The sequence below is a fragment of the Diabrotica undecimpunctata genome, chromosome 3, assembly GCF_040954645.1.
Source record: "Diabrotica undecimpunctata isolate CICGRU chromosome 3, icDiaUnde3, whole genome shotgun sequence".
NCBI lineage: Eukaryota > Metazoa > Arthropoda > Insecta > Coleoptera > Chrysomelidae > Diabrotica > Diabrotica undecimpunctata.
This window is the reverse complement of record NC_092805.1, coordinates 121,889,168-121,906,801: the sequence shown is the minus strand read 5'-3', so window position 1 is coordinate 121,906,801 and position 17,634 is coordinate 121,889,168. Positions and strand designations below refer to the sequence as shown.

The 17,634-nt window shown below is 33.0% G+C and overlaps 1 protein-coding gene across 3 annotated transcripts; it reads right to left on the bottom strand.

Moving 5' to 3' along the window:
• LOC140437339 (uncharacterized) lies at nt 1-16,387 on the bottom strand. Of its 3 annotated transcripts, none has more exons than XM_072526815.1 (2): nt 16,127-16,387; nt 1-2,666 (listed from the first exon to the last, which is right to left on the bottom strand). In XM_072526815.1, exons 1-2 carry the CDS (start codon nt 16,298-16,300, stop codon nt 1,233-1,235), a joined length of 1,608 nt encoding a protein of 535 aa, XP_072382916.1. In that variant the 5' UTR covers nt 16,301-16,387; the 3' UTR covers nt 1-1,232. The 3 variants fall into 3 exon arrangements, with proteins under 3 accessions (XP_072382916.1, XP_072382917.1, XP_072382918.1); XM_072526816.1 differs by having other exon boundaries at nt 1-2,662; nt 16,127-16,257; XM_072526817.1 differs by lacking the exon at nt 16,127-16,387 and adding an exon at nt 13,594-14,324.
• Nucleotides 16,388-17,634: the final 1,247 nt, after the last annotated feature.

The following is a 17,634-nucleotide window of genomic DNA, read 5'->3' as shown; positions in this document are numbered from 1 at the left end:
CTTTAATAAATACATTAATTGAGATCGCACATGCATCGTAAAAATACACAATAATATTTAAACAAGTATATATTTAAATAAATTTAAACGTATAAAAAAATTAAGAGAAACTTTCCAATAGATATATTTAAAGCTTTTTAACTTAATGTTTTTAGGAAAAAGACCAAAAGAAAATTAATTCATTTTTAAAAAGGATAACGATTGACTAAACACATCAGACAAAGAGTAACCCATTAAAAACAAAGCAATTATGAACGAGAGAGATCAAATATCAGAGTTGATGAATAATTTATACTATCCCTTGTTTCTGATCAAGTTTCAATAACTGAGAGGAAGAAGACCTTAGTTTTATGTTAAAGAAATTATAGCATCAGTAATGAGGTATCGGTACGTGAAACATTTGAAGCATTTACCAAGCAGTCAAGACAGCGAATATTACGCAAGGTATGACACGCCCGAACATAGATACTTTAGGATGCAGTGATGGTCGATAGCCAAATCCTATTCGGAAGATGACACAACTAAACAGAAATGTCGATAATAGTAAATGAGAAATAGCTAAAGCTGTGATTGTGATAGTACTTACGCATTTATGTCAGACAGAGTTGTGTTATTGAAGATTAACTCTAGTCCCTCTGATATAAACATCACTCAGGTCTACGCACCGACAATCTAACTAAAGAAGACTACTAACTTTTATTTAATTTAAAATTAGATATCGATGCTACTGTTCAGTAGAATATCATAATGGTCACTCTAACACTGTTGTCAATTTGCTAGTATCTTACTCGCTCTTGTTCCCGTAAATTTTCCAACGAAATTACGTGCCTAATATAGCAAAATATAGGCCGTAGATAGTTAATGATAATATCATAAAGCAAGGGAACATATCATAACAGCAACTTCTATGAAAATTAATAGAACCTTCACACCTAGCGTCATTAAAAAAGATAAATAAATACGATAATATAAAATAGTCACTATCACTATGCATAATTTAATCTCAAAACTATCAGGCAAATAATTCGACGAAAAGTAAGTAGGTCAATTTAAAAACGGAGCAATAAAATATCTCGTGAAAAAATGATAAATCTAAAAGTTACAATGTTTGAAAATTAAAAACATTGTAATAATAATCGATCCTAAAATTAAGGTGAATTAAACATCATGAATTATCAGACAATCTAACTTGCTTAAATTACACTGTTATCAGGCATATGAATATAACTTGCTTAAATTCCACTATTATCAGGCATATGAGTAATTTTATGTCTTCTCAAAGTATGAGGTGTACAGAACTTTTTCGAACATATATCACACTGAAATGGTTTTTCTCCGGTATGTGTCCTGACGTGCTGCAGAAGATTACCCTTGAGAGTGAACCTTTTCTTGCAAAATTGACAACTAAAATCTTTTTCTCCATTGTGTAATTTCATATGATAGTACAAGTGCGATGCCTGAGTAAAGTTTTTACCACATTCTTTGCAAGGAAAAGGTTTTTCTCCTGTATGGCTCCTCATATGAATCTCATAAGTGCTCTTTCTATCGAACTGCTTTTGACACAGTTCACACATGCGTATTTTGACACCTCTAGGCCAACGTCTCTTGTTCACGGGACTAAAAGGAAGTTCACCGTGGTTTTCTCTTATGTGCTCGAATAAATTTATTCTAGTAGGAAACAGTTGACCACACGTATTACACAAAATTCCGGGTTCCTCAGAATGACCCAGCATGTGAGCTTTACATGCAATTTCTTGTTGAAACATTTTTCCGCACACAGTACACAAAAAAGATTTATCCTTTGAGTGAGTTCTGGTGTGGGCGGAAAGGTGGCTCTTTATAGCAAACTTTTTATCGCATTGGGTACACTCAAATGGTTTTTCACTGCTATGTTTAAGTTTAATATGAGTATTCAAATGTCCTCGTTGTGAAAATTTTGCACCACAGTTGGTACATAAAAACGGCCGTTCTCCAGAATGACATCGCATATGTAACTTCAAAACATTTCTCTTGGAAAAACTCTTACGGCAAATTTTACACGGGTATGGGGGCCCTCCATGCATCTTTTGGTGCACTCCCAAAGTGTGTTTGGTAAAAAAATTTTTACCGCATTCTCCACAAGAGAACTTTGGAATTTCGTTAGATTTATGTCTTAAATTATGCAATGTTAAGCTTGTTTTATAACCAAACTTTATACCACAGGTCTCGCATTCATAAGGTTTGGATTTTGTGTGAGAATTTATATGATCCTTTAATTCATAAGTAAAAAACTTTTTTGAACAATGTGGACAGGATTGTTTTGTTCTTCTTTGTCTTTCTTCTCGTTTTCTATGAAAAATATACTCAGATTTTGTTTCAAATTTTAGGCCACAAAACGAACAAGAATACTCCATTCCTGGTTGTAAAACATCCTTCTTATTTTCGTCACCAATATCTATTTTATCATCTTCTGGTAAATCAGGCACACCCAATTGTTGCAACAAATCAGGGTGTTCAAATTCCGATTTACTTTCTGGCTTTCCTATACTGTTTAGATTTATTTGACCTAACGCTATTTGTAAGATAACATGAGATGCTTGTATTTGTTGTTTGAAGGTATGAACTTTTGTGACCAAATCACCACATACTTCGCAGACTCTCTGTGGCATCCCATCTGTCTTATCTACCTAAAAAAAAATATTGTTAAAATTCAATAGATTAAAAAAAACTGAAAAACTATGACAATAGGTAGACAGTTCGATAATGAACACCTTTTTCCTGTTTATTTTTACAATTTAAATATTCAGCCGACTTTCCCCTTTTCCCCAAAAAGTTATCACTGACAATATCATCATAAACAAATATTTCAAAATTAGGAAAAATGTGCAAAAATATATCAGGGAGCGGATGTTATCTCAGACCGTAATGCTGAACCGGTTTAAGCTATCTACACATGAAAAAAGACTTAAAAAGAAAGCCCAAAAACGATCGGACATCCAGAGATTAAAACATAACAGAAGATGAGAAATCAAATAGAACTCAACAACCAAATAAAAAACAGTTTCTTTCTTCTTCTTTTTGTGTAGACATGACTCTGTCTGTTTTTCAATGTGCCTCCAGTAAGTTGTCGTTCCATCGTTTTCGTGGCTTTCCTACTGATGGTCTTCCTAAAGGGGAACCGTTGCTTGCCGTCTTTACTACTCTATTTGTTGTCATTCGGCTTATATGATCGTTCCATTCTATTCTTCTATTTGTTACCTAGTTCTTTATGTTCACCTTGCATAACTAAAGTTACAAGCCATGACATAGAAATTTGGCAACATCTAAGGGTAGTCCTGTTTGAATGTAAACAGCTGATTACAATGAATGGATAACTATTTGTATATTCTATTTTTTTAATTAATATTAAGTGCTTTTATGTGTCTAGTCAATTATTTAAGTTAGTTGTTTATTCGACTAATTATTGATGTACTACAGGTTGAAATAAACTCAAATGTAAGGATAAACGTTGTTAAGTTAGGTGTGGAATTTCATTATTCTCAGTATTTATTAGGTAATTTTTAATTCTTTTGTTATATTAACCCTTTGGGCAGTGAAATCACAGTTTTTGCAACAACTGTGGGTTTATTCTCCGGTTAATATCGTAATAGTTGAAATGCCACAAGATTTATAGAAGATTAAATATATTGTTCTTTTCATTTACAGATGCCAAGACATTGTTGTGTACCTCGAAGCAAAAGTAATAATTACACAAGCATTCTGAAGTTGGAAGGGCCTGTAAGCACATTTTCTTTCCCAAAAGATAAACAATTATGTAATAAGTGATTAAAAGCTATCAAAGGAGACAATTGTACCCCAACAAAATCTTCTGTTCTGTATGCTAAGCATTTTCATTCTGTAGTACTTAATCATACATGGAAAGACAAAGAGTGTTGTGTCTGAAAAACTAAAATATCCAAAATTGGAATTAAATGCTATTCCGAGGATTTTCCCCAATCTTCCGGCATATATGTCTATTCCTAAACCTATAGACAGAAGTGATTCATGTGAAAGACGACAACATCACTTTGATAGAGACAACCACAAATTGGAACAACTGGAAAAAGACTTTCTCAAACAAGATTTAATAGACTCGTTTGATAACTTTATTAACAAATGCAGCGTGAAGATTACTTTAAATGAGTGGAATCAAAAAGTGAAGAATGACAGTGTATATTTTTATTTTTTAAACATTCAAGAATGTAGTGTATGTATGACATTGGTCTAAAGATATTAAGTAGTGTTAAAATTTCTAAAAATTTAAAAGTTACTGTATAAACCTATAGGTGAAAATTTGTTTATATAGGTTTGGTCTGACTCCAACTCTTACCTTACTTTAACGTGGATAAGATAGTAGCTAAGGAGCCACTCAGCCCCTGTTTTTAAATGACAGCCAAATCAATATCGTTATTTCTGTAATATTTACTAGGTATTCTTAGCGATAGTAATTGTAAATGGTCCTTGCATACTAATTCCTGAAGTAAGAAACTAGCCTCAGCATGTTTTGCAATAAGATCTGTGTCAATCATCTGCAAAAATGGCAAATTTCTCATTGATCGAGTCTCATCTTCGATATAATCTTCCTTTTTGGGGTTTTAGTAAAGCAGCCCAATTTGATACTATTTTTAAATTACAAAAAAGAGCAATTTCGTTATCTATTTGGTATCAAAAACATATGTCATTGCTACTTTAAAAAATCACCGAGTTGTGATGCTTCCCTCTTTATATATTTTAGAAACTGTTTGATTTACAACCATCTAAAAATTTTTCCCGACATACCTGATCATGGCTACTCCATTAGAAGTTCTGGTTATGATGTTTATTTACCGATCTTGTCCTCTGAGTAAGTAAAGAATTCTATTCTATATAGGGCAAAAAACTATATATTCACCTACCGGGACAACTTAAATCCACATCTTTTGCCAAGTTCTGTAAAATGACAAAACCTAACTCCCTGAAAGACCATATTATTCAGTCTATGAGTTTCTTAATGAATAACAAAGAAACAAAATTATTAGTATTCTGTACATTTACATTTGAGTGTCTAACGCAGTAGCTACAATTTGTTTTGTATTTTATGGTTGCCTGTACAAATTATGTAAGGTGCACAAGAATTTTACTAATTTAAGATTGTTTTGTTTTGTTATTTTATATTATTTTACTTTTTTGTTAGCTTTGTCCATAAAATTGTACAATTTTCAGTGACAGTGATTAGTGTTAATGTAACCTCTCAGTTTGTTACTGTAATATCAATAAAATTAATGAGACATAAAAAGTTGTGCACTGAGATAGAAAAGTATATAATTAAAAGTGTTTTTTTTTATACTTTACAAGAATATTGTAATTCATAATGATTGATTTATGACTCTCCTCTATGCGTTTTTTATGGCTTGTATACTGAGTACATATCCGTAATTTTCTGTTAATCTCTTAGATAATACCTACAATTAATTAGAACTCTAGATTTTAAAAATTATAAATGTTTACTATTCCTATACATTTCTAACCTTTGTATGGAAAATAAATATTATTATTAACAGGTTTAACTTATTTATTTCATATTTTCCTTTCATTAAATTTAATTAAAATTTCTCTTATTTGCGCAATGTTAAAAAGAGATCCATGAATTATTTAAAATATTTCGGGATATGAAAGGGACCACCATTTCTCCTTCATAGGAGTACTTTAATCATGTGTTGCGACGTTGCCTTTATTACTTCACGGCTTATAACTTTAGGTGGCTGTGTCTCTGCCCTTTCCTGCCGCGTATGTCATTATTGATCTGATGACTGTTTTGTAAATTCTGCCTTTCATTTCTTCCCCGATATTTTTATTTTTCCATATTGTTTCATTTAGGTAACCTGCGGCTCTGTTTGCTCTATTCACTTGATCTTCCATTTCAGTTTCGAGCTATCCGTAGCTAGATCATGTGATGCCTAGATATTTGAACTCGATCACTTGTTCTATTATCTGACCTTCCAGCTCCAATTTACATCTTAGTAAATTTGCTGTTGTAACCATGCATTTTGTCTTTTTTGGGGAAATTAACATGTTACATTTTCTGGCGGTTATATTAAATTGGTGCAGCATACGCTGCAAATCATCTTCACTTTGAGAGAGTAGTATTGTGTCGTCTGCATAGCAGATTCTTTTAAGTTGTTTTTCTCCCATTTGGTATCCTCTTTTAGTTCTTACTTTTTTATTATTTCATCCATAATCAGGTTAAACAATAGAGAACTCAGGAAATCTCCCTGTCTTATCCCATTGCCAGCTTCAATAGGATCTACCCGTTTACTTTTACTTTTATTGTGTTGTTTTGGTAGATATTTTCGATTGTTTTAATTATTCCTAGAGGTATCTCTCTTGCATACAATAAGTGAATAACATTCTTTAATTTAACCCGGTCAAATGCCAAAATAAAAAACAGCTAAGTATAATAATGAAAATAGAGATAAAGATACATGGAATAAAATAAAAAACATCTTTAATTTAACAGCACACAGAAGATTAAAAGTAGGAAAAAATGTAAAGAAACATCTTTCAATGACAATACTCACAGATGATACTTCAATGACAACAGAAAGCTACCATGTCCTTGGGCAGATGTAGAAGGATGTGTGTTAAAGATTGGGGGCTCAACCCAAAATACCCTTAGGTTATACAAAAGAGTTAGTAGACCAATGATAACCTATAGGTCTACGACGTGGTGGATAAAGACGCAGCAAGTGGTAGCAATGTGGCTGATAAGTATTACACAAAGGCTAGCATGTCTGTGTATTACAGGAGCCATAAAAACAAGTCTTAAAGCGACATTGGAAGTCCTGCTGAATCTTCCATCACTTATCTTTATACAGGGCGAATATGTAACAAATAAGCCAGGCACATAGTGCTGACAATAGAAGCTTATAATCGATAAGCTAACAGCAGATATCGTAATGGGGCAACCAATCGATACAACACCTACGAGATATAGCCTTGACAATAAATTCAAAATTAATATACCAGGCAGAGAAGACTGGAAGGAAGGTGTACCCATGCAAGCAGAAGCTACCTAGTACATTGATGGCTCAAAAACATCTGAGGGTGTAGGGGCCGGTATAGTAGGGACAAAGCAAGGGATACATGTCCCGGTAAGTCTATCTAAGATTGTCAAAATTTTCCAGGTGGAAATAACGGCAATCTATCGCTGCGTGGAAGAAAGAGAAAAGCAGAAAAGAACGCACAGTTCAATTGCCATCTTCACAGATGGCTAGACAGCACTTAAGACAATCAATTCTGTAGAGGTCAATTCTAAGCTAGTATGGGATTCTGTGGAAATAAACTAAAAGACCGTAGCAAGGTTACAGTAGCTTGGGTACCAGGGCACGAGGGTCATAAGGGCAATGAAAAAGCAGATATAATGGCCAAACAAGACTTATTAATGCCATTCGTTGGACCGAAACCCTTCTGCAGCGTTGCAAAAGCAGTAACAAGAACGGCTACAAGAAAGTGGGTAGCAAACAAATCTCTGGAATGGTGGAGAAATTCACCAGGACAACGACAGGCGATACAGTTCATTATAGAACACAGCAGACCTAATAAACAAAGATAGCAAAGCCATAGTAGGTTTGTTAACAGGACACTGTAAGTTGAATATGCAGTTGAAGCTGATGGAATTGGCAGATGATGATTTATGCAGATCCTGTCACCTAGAGGAAGAAACAGCAGAGCACATTTTGTGTCAGTGAGATAGCCTGGCAAATGTTCGGTTCTTTACAACAAGACAAGGAGAAGCCACTGACAAAGAGCTACATGGAAGGTTTAGCCTCGAAGCTATTAGACCTTTTAAAAAGGGTCAGGCTAGAGAATGTAATCTAGGATTAGAGAACCACAATATATCTGAAATGGTAGCAATGGAATAGGTCAGATGTCACCTCAGTAAATCTTTCTATCTACCTATCTTCGGATGAGAGAAGAAATAATGGATAATTGAATTAAACACAGAAACAAAAATGAAGGAAGCTACAAAGAAACTAACAGAATCGCCAAAAAATATTAAAGAAACAAAATAGTTGTGGGGGCAGAACCAATATATAGAAATATAATCCATAGACAAGAGACATGACATCTTTAATCCACTTTAAGATATTATATCTTCTTCTTCTAATAGCACTAGCTCAACAGGCCAAGACCCTCTGTGGGTCTTAACAACATTCTTCCATTCTGCCCTGTCAGATACTTTCCTTCGCCACTGCTTGATGTTCATGGTTTTAAGATTTTCCTCTACATCGTCTACCTATCTTCTACGGGGCCTTCCTCTTGTCCTATTTCCTTGGGCCATCTCTGAATTACTTTTACAGATCGATTATCTGGCATTCTTTCTAAGTGGTCAAGCCAGTTTAGTCTTTGTGACTTTACAGATCTAATGATATCTGTGTTCTGCATTAATTTATCCAGCTCATAGTTCATTTTTATCTGGGCCAGATATTATACAGATCAAAATACTAAAACTGTTTGAATGAGACCAACTTAAACTCTTATTAAGTTTATTTAATAAAATTTATGACATTGGTGAGATTCATTGGTTTACACCTTCATTCCCCTTCGTAGCAAAACAAGTGCCACTAGATGCTCCAACTACAGAATTATAAGCTTTAAGAGACATTCACTTAAAATTATTCTTGAAGTTATCCATTCTCATTTACAGGGTGATTCATTAAGAATTTCCAATCTCTGAGTTGTAGATTCTAGACCTCAAAATATGATGATCCTACCTAACATGCTGTATACAAATATTACTAGTTTCCGAGATACAGAGCATTTAAAGTTTTAATATGGATTTTAATTTTTGCAAGAATTTTGTACAACACGATACAATTAACACAACTATTCTCCAGATGATAAGAAAAGACAAAGAAATTTATTAACATCGTAAAGAACATAAAATTTGCTTACTTCGGTCATATTATGCGTAATAATAAATACCGACTTCTACAGTTGATTCTACAAGGCAAGAGAGGCCCTCTATATGTCTGCGTCTATATCCTGGCTGGCCAATCTTAGGAAATAGACTGATCTATTAGAACTCACATCACTAGAAGATAGGCACTTTTAGAAGAAGAATAATTTTCTGTTTTCACATTTTATATTAAAAAATTGCCAATTTTAGGTTTTTGGCATGAGGATTGCTAATTCTAATTTAGCCTTACTTATAGTGGGCGCTAGCAACACTTGGTTGTATTTAAAATCAAAATAATTTTTTTCTGCTGAACTATGGATAAAATAAAAAATATGAAGAAGCATTATATTCTACAAAAAAAGGTACTCTTGTTTGATTCATGTAATTCAATCGGTTTTCGAGTTGTTTGCTTCTAAAAAGTCCAATGAATTTTAATTTTAAAATAAAAAATTTTATTCTCTAACTGTGTATCAATAACAAGTTAAAAAACAAAAATTGTAAACAACTTTAACCTTCTACCACTGACGTGTACTTTCTGGAACATAACTACGGATGTGGTGCCATGTAGACACCATGTAATTTCTATTTGGTATTGTCAACATTTTTTAAAAATATGACAAATTATGTTCAATATAATTTCTTTGATATATTTTACATTAGTATATGCATTTTTTTTATAATATTTTTCCAAATTGTTAGTTATTAAACATATTACAAATTATATGTCAAAATATCCTAAATAATGAAACGGTTTACTAAAAATGTTGTAATTTTTTTATTGTTGAAAATGTTTATAAAATAGTTATTGAAAATTAAAGATCAAATACACGAAGTATAAAAAACCAAAATAAACCAAAAAAAATAAACCACCCATATAAAAAACTACAACACCCAAACTTTAGCAATTTTGGAATTCAGATAAAAAATTACTTTGCACATTCTTTACAAACATTAGCTCTACACTTATCACACATTGATATCTTACAAACATCACATGAATTCTTAGTCTTTTTCATATCGGGATGCACGTTTTCATCAATCATCGGTTTATTCAGTATTCTACTGATGTTCATTCTCTATTCTCTTGGAAGTCTTTGGTTGATAATTCTTTTATTCAAATGTCGTTCAACGAGTTGTTTGGCGAGCAGCTTCACAAATTCTGCCCGTAGTATGTTATTTGCTTCTGGATAGCTTTGGTGTAATATATATGAATTAACTCCTGCGATGTCGATGATGAAATAAAATACCGTCATAGGCCAACGCCTAGTACGTCTACTTGAACTATAAATTGCACATTTTTTTATCCAGGGCATCTACGCCCCCTTTGGTTTCATTATAAAAGACAATCATTTCAGGTTTGCCAGTTTTAACATCAGTGTATTTTTGTTGATGCATCGTAGAAACTAAAAGTAGTTTCTTTTTTTCTTCTTAAGCGTACCTACATACGTTAATCCTCTTTGTCGCAACTCATTTGCAAGTTCAATAGAGGAGAACCAATTGTCTGCATTTCTGTTGGTATTTATAATAGTTTGCACGTTTTATCACGGAATGGGTTGGTACCGCCAAACGTCTTTCTTCATCTGTTAATAATTTGCCATCGCTGCCTTTGCCGGTATAAATATATCCATTGAAAAAATAATGAGTACGGGCATCAGTAAGAATCAAGACCTTCAGACCATACTTGTTGGGTTTATTTGGCATGTACATGCGAAACTTTACACGCCCTCTAAAACCTATGAGCATCTCATCAATACAGGTGTAATGGCCCATACAGTACTGTTTCTGACAATTATTTATAAATTTATTAAAAATACCTGATATTGCTGCAGCAGGATCATTTTCTTTTCTTTCCGCTCGGTCTTCGGGGTTGTCAAAACGTAGACAGCTTAAAATCATTAGCATTCTTTCCCGAGACATCACACAACGGAATATATCACGGCCACTGCCGTCTGTTGCAAACAAACACTGAATGTCCTCGTTGTTTGATTTGAAAACAGAGCTGTAGTATAATATGCCTAAAAAGGCTTCAAGTTCTATAATATCAAGGTCCTCCAGTTCTGGTTTATTGAGCCGCTTATAGTTTCTTCTTAACTCAGATAATTTTCGATTAGTATGTATAAGAATTTCAGCTAGAATGTCATATGCACTTTTGCCCAACTGTTTGGCATCACCACGAAGTCCTGGTAAATACGAAAGTAAATTATGTTTCTCTGTTCTCGTTCTCTGTACAAAAGGTTGTGACGACCACTTAAATCTAGTTTTACCATAATAACTCATTCCATTTTCAACTTCTTCACCACTTTCAGACTCGGATTTGTCAGACAAGTCACCACTAGCTCCCTCACTATCATCTTCTACTACCGAATTTGTATCATGCTCACTTTCAATGTCATTTAAAGAGCCACCTGACTCTTCCATATCGCTAACCTCACTTTCTACCTCGTTATGCCATGCTAACAGAGTTTTTTCATAGTTTCTATCACCGTAAAGTACTGTTTTAGATGAACCTGCCATTTTCGTAAATTTTTCACAAACACTGACGTGGTGCAAAAATGACCCCTTTCAAACTTTAGATAGTTATAAACTAAATACCACACTACTGGGCCCTGATTCTAATTGAGATTTCGACTCAAAACATGTCGAAATTAATATGGCGACGTCGAAATGCGACTTTGCGAACCTTGTGGATTTCAGCTGAATTAACCAAACAACGTCACTAATTTTCGATTTATCGAAATTAATTTCAACTTCAAGAAAGTGGTTGAAATTTCATTTCGAGTCGAAATTAATCTGACATGACTGGCTGGACTGGGAGAACGGAGAAGTGAACTTAGGTTCAGTTTAGGTAGGCGGTGTTGTGTTTTGATCCTTGCAAGGAAAACTGAGGCAAAAAGTATTAATATGGCTGTGTTTTACGGACATTTGCTAGTTTTGGAGGAATTAGAGAGGATAGATATCCGACGCTCACAACGGAGGATAAGAAGAATGTTACGGGATACTCAAAATTCCTTTTCACTAAGTGATGCTCAATTTAGGCAGCAATTCCGGCTTAATAAACAAGCTGCATATTATTTAATAAGGGTATTAGAACCATATTTGGAAGAAGGTGTTTAGGTTTAGTGTTCTAGGATACCCAAAATGATTAGAGTTAGTATTACTAAGCTGCAGTAAATTTAAAAATATATTAGAATATAACCACTAAGCCAAATCTTAGTGGTTATAACTTAAGGATCTCCCACATCGCCTTTTTTTTTCTTGGCATCTTTTCTTTCAATTCAAAATATAATTGAGAATGGCCACTAATTATGATTTAACAACTCAAACAAGAAAATACAGACGTTCACGTAACGTAAACAAAACAAACATTCAACAAGCGTAGTGCAGCGTGCAGCCAATAAACAACAGGGCCAACCCAAATTTTCAGCAGTGTCAAAATGATAAAGTAAATATCCCCAGTTTTAACTACAATCGAAATGAATGAGAATCGCTAGCGATTGCGACTGTCATGGCGTAGTCGCTTTTAAATTTCGATATCGAAATGAAATAGAATCAGGACCCTGGTACTGAAAAACTTATTAATAAGTGAATCGATCGACGTTACTGTAACTTGAAGGTAGCTGCGAGTCACAAACCTATAACAACAAAAATAAAAAATTGCGCGTAATTTGAATTTAGTCGGGGGTCATGTGGGCACCAGGTCCGTAGTAGAAGGTTAAAGTAAATGTTCAAAATCTCCACCATTTACTTCAATACACTTTATGATCTTTAATATCAAATAAACCCCACATTCGTGAATTTACCCATAATTTAATTTTTCGTTTACTTTCTTTTCCAAGTAGACTTTACATTGTCTCTTTAATCTTGACACGGAGAGCACGAGACTTAAAATGCAACGTCTTTACATGCTTTATAGACTTTCAAGAGAAAATGTTTCTACAATGTATTAAAAATAATTAAATAAATAAAAGCTATTACTATTGGGCATACTAAGTGAAAAAAGGAGAGTGAATGTGAACTTGAAACTTGGGAATTTAACCATTAGAGATTTAGAGAAAGAAAAACCATTAATAATATACATAAATTTACTATTGATATAATAAAAGAGTGTTATGGATATGAAGCTGAAGATAAACTTTCAAAAGGTATAAAATTGTTACAGACTCAAATGTAGTTATTGTTAGTGATGGACTACATTTTAGAAAGCAACAATATACTTCCGGAACTAGCAGTAGTAATAACAAATCAACACAACTCATGGGTTTTTTTAAATACTTTTTAGTTAAACAGAAAACTTTCCAAATCTTTTAACCCTTTCAGCGCGGCCGTCTCTCCACGTTTATCGTACACCAGTACGACCTTTTTGTGGCAATCGTGCCCGTATTGCGGATGATTTCGCTGGAGTGCGAACACTTGCTATATTGTATTACATGCCTTTTTAAATTTAATATTAAAGTGTTACTGCAATAAATTATAATTTATTGCAACATTTATTTATTGGAAAGGTTATTTTTAGCAATAATAAATAAAAAAATCTGTAAGTACCATTTATTTTTTAAAATAAACAAGTATTTATCGTGTCAAATATTAAAATTGTTGCAAAAATACATCTAGGTATTGATTTTAAATAAATAACTTACTTCCAGTATACTTTTTTACTGTGATAGTCGCCGAAACAAGGTACAACGCAAAGTGAAACATCACATTTATCACAACGGTATCTGGTTTGCCGTCGGATTTTGTTTTTAGTACAAACTACACAATTTCTTAACGGTTTTTTTAACTTTTCTGTACTTGGAATAAATAAAGGACTGTGGTAACTTGAACGATCAAGTCTTAACGGATTTTCCATAACGCATACAGATAAAGGAACAGCCACCAGTACCAGAACTTCCCCTTTATTTTTCTAAAATCTCAAAAATTAGTTTGATTTGGAAATCTGCTACTGACATTTAGTTTATTATTTAAAAATTTGTACAAATAGTAGGAGTTTAGAAGAGACATGTCCATGAAATGGAAAAAAAGTTTTTTATACCACTTCGTCGTTTTCCGCACACATTCAATTGAACACAATAGCATATCACTTTTATCTATTCCGCCCATATATTTATTATAGTCTATAATACAAGTAGGTTTCACTTTTGGACGTCCAGTATCTGTGCATGTTTTTTCTGTTTTTCCCCTATCAGCTTCGTGTAGAGTAGTTAGCATCCATACCTCTCTTTTGTCTTTCCACTTCATAGCTAACATTTTGCCATCGCTTCTGAAAGTTAATTCATCTTTAGCCAATTTTTCAGACAATGCAGGCATATTTCTCCTACTCTTCTTTACCGTGCCACAAGCTCCGGTGTTTCTTTTGTATAACCAATAAAACAGTTCTGAACTTGTGTACCAGTTATCTATGAATAGCTTGTGACCTTTGTCTAAATATTTATTTATTAGGGTTGTTACAATATAACCCGATTTGCCTAAATTTCCAATATCGGAGCTATAAGTACTCTAACCTGTATATATATATTAAAATCACAAATATATCCAGTTTTGCAGTCTACGAGTAAAAAAAGTCCTATGCCAAACAGTGACATTTAGATGGTATGTACTGTTTGAAAAATAATCTCCCCTTGAATAAAAGCAAACTTTCGTCAATACATACCTTATGAAAGGTTCAAAGATATTGATAAATTTTGTTTTGAAACGATCTACCAACATCCTAACTTTGAAGAGAATATCATTTTCACGTTGAACTGAGTTGTCACAAAAATGTAACATCTTCAAAATATTTTGATATCGATCCCGTGACAGTGCTTCTGCAAAAAGAGGTGTGCGTAATAGTGAAAGGTTAACCCCAAGAAAACATACAATTCTTCATTTCTTATATCTTTCCACGTCTTAGTTTGTGATTTTTCCGTGTTTTCTTTCTCAAGTTCTTGTAGGGCAAACCTGTTTGTTTCATCCACAATTTTTTGCACAATCTCACTAGTAAAGAAACTTTCAAAAAATTTTAATGGTGTGGATTCCGCATTCAAGCAATCTACTTGAATACATCCTGAAGTAGAGCTATCGAAAACAAATTTATTAGGTGATAGTCATTAGTTAGGTAGTCAATTCAAATTTATGAGCAATGTTTATATTAATTTCGTCATCTTCACTATCTTCAGAATTATCATTATTATTAGCTTGCACCTCAATATTGTCCTCGTCAAACACATATTCCACTTCATCATCATCACTTTCTAGAATTAACTGTAATAATTATGCTTCACTCAAACCCTTTTTCTCACGAAACATACTTCACTACAAATTAGCACAAAACCTCTCTCAAAAGTCAGATCAAAACTAATGGAACAGTCAACGGGTAAACACCATTTGTTACAATTAATTACTCTAGCATAAAAATAAACCATGCCTATTTTTCAATTTCATTGGTTCAACAATGATTTGTCATTTGTGCACCTCCTTTAGTCACTTATGCCTACAGCATAGGACTTCTAAACAAGTAGTTAGCACTCAATAACTAATCACTTTACATAAAACTTGTATACAAGTGGTTCATAATGAGAGCATGTCACTCAATTACTTGTTAACATGTGGTTCGTATTGATGGCTTGGATTTTATAATACTTGTATACAAGTACACTGCACTGAAAGGGCTAAGCAACATGTAACCAAGAGATGTGATTGAAATTATACAATGTTATTAAATTAAATAATGAGTTAATAGATTTTATTTGTCAAGTGGGATTTAACAATGACTGGACCCGCACTTAGGTTTACCAACGTTTAAAAAAGCCTCATTATGTATAAAATTCAACAACTGGAGCTGGTGTCATATGAGGCATGACAATAATTGCAAATGGTTCATATTTTCATCTTTGGACACACTTATATTTTCAAAAAGCAGAAATGAAACTGAATAAAATTATCAATTCAATTCTGGATTTAAAGTTTCTGTAGTGAATAAGGAAGAAGTAAACAGTCATATAGTATTTAGTGATTGGACAGAATTGATAAATAACTGTGTGTAATGGTTATTAAACACTAAAAGCCCATTAAACTTCGAGCAATCACAATCGACTCTATGCAGCTGTAACATCTGTCCATTCATTAAAACGTCCTATAACATGCACCATGAAATTTACTTACTGGTTCATAGTTTTATATTTAACAAATTACCTGCAGTAAGGATAGAGTGGCCAATATATCACTATAGAAATGATCATTTTCTTTGGTTTCAAAGATATTAAATAAGCCATCTTTTGTCAGACAGACTCTGCACTTATTTTGGAGATCTTCTGGTGAAATGCTTAAACGATTTTTGTCTTTGTCAAATATTTCAATGTCATACATTTTGCTTACATTATCTTTGTTTATGTAAGTACTAAATATTTTTCTATTTAATATTTAATAATAAAGCAGCATTCTTCTTTTCTGTCGACTTACGGGTATATTTGTTATTCGACAAGTGACATAATTTCTCGATGGACATAATACTAATACATAAACTAATGTGAATGTAGCCACTCTGAATGTCAATTTTGAATTCAAAATTATGGAAAGGAAATTGGATAAAATACAATTGTTTCCTATATTATATATATAGTATGTGCTTAAACTAGAGTTTTACAATACATTGATTATATAATCAACGATTAAAGTGGACATCACAGGATTTTCAAGTTGTGAGTACCAGAAGTAGATAGGTATATAAGAAAATCTTGTTCTATAATAAATGAATTAGAATTTTGTTACGTTATAAGAACGCCAAATAAATTATTAAAAGCATTTTTATATAAAAATATACAAACTTCACGAAAAGCGGCAAATGACAAATAAAAAAAATTATGTAGGGGAAAGAGGGGTAAGATATGAAGAATCGGGTTCATTTTTGACAAAATGAAAAACATCATTTTAAATGTAGTTGCTAATATAAGTGCAGTTTTTTGAGGCCCATTCCAAGTACGCCTTAAATGTAAGGTCATATTTTGTAAGAAGTTGTACAATTCCGGGAAATAATCCTTTTTCAGTCTTTTGTTATGTTTCATCATGACAACGAGCAGGTTTTACACCTTCTACTAGAACTATAATTATATCAATTAGTTCATTCATATAATCGTAAATATTTTTGTCGCTGTTTGTCTCTGGCTTTCAATTGAGCCTCTTTTTTCTTTTGGATTTAAAGATCTATGGACTAATTCAGGTTATAACACCTCTAAGCTTCTGTACTAAATTCATGGCAACTTTTATTTTTATTCATTTTAAATCGTTCTGTAGCTTTATTCCATGATAAAAAAGCCACTAGAAATAAACACAGTCATGGATGTCTACAGATGGATTTTTGCAGCGGAAGATCCTTCCACGAAATCGATAGAACTATTTCCGTTAAAACAAGCTACTGCGAAGGAGTGCACAAAGGTACTAATAAGCGAAATATGTTTACACGGTACACTTCGTAGAATAACAAGTGACAACGTACCCCAATTTGTTAGTAAAATAATGCAGCAGTTTACATACTGCCTAGATATTCAGCAATCACTCATCCCTGTTTATTACCCTACCTCAAATCCAGGGTAATATGTATCAGACCGGGTTGTAAATAATAACAACAGTATAGGAAATACTACTCCAAAACGTAATGCAAATAACAACATACATTAAATAGACCATCGTCGCGTCTGTCGTCC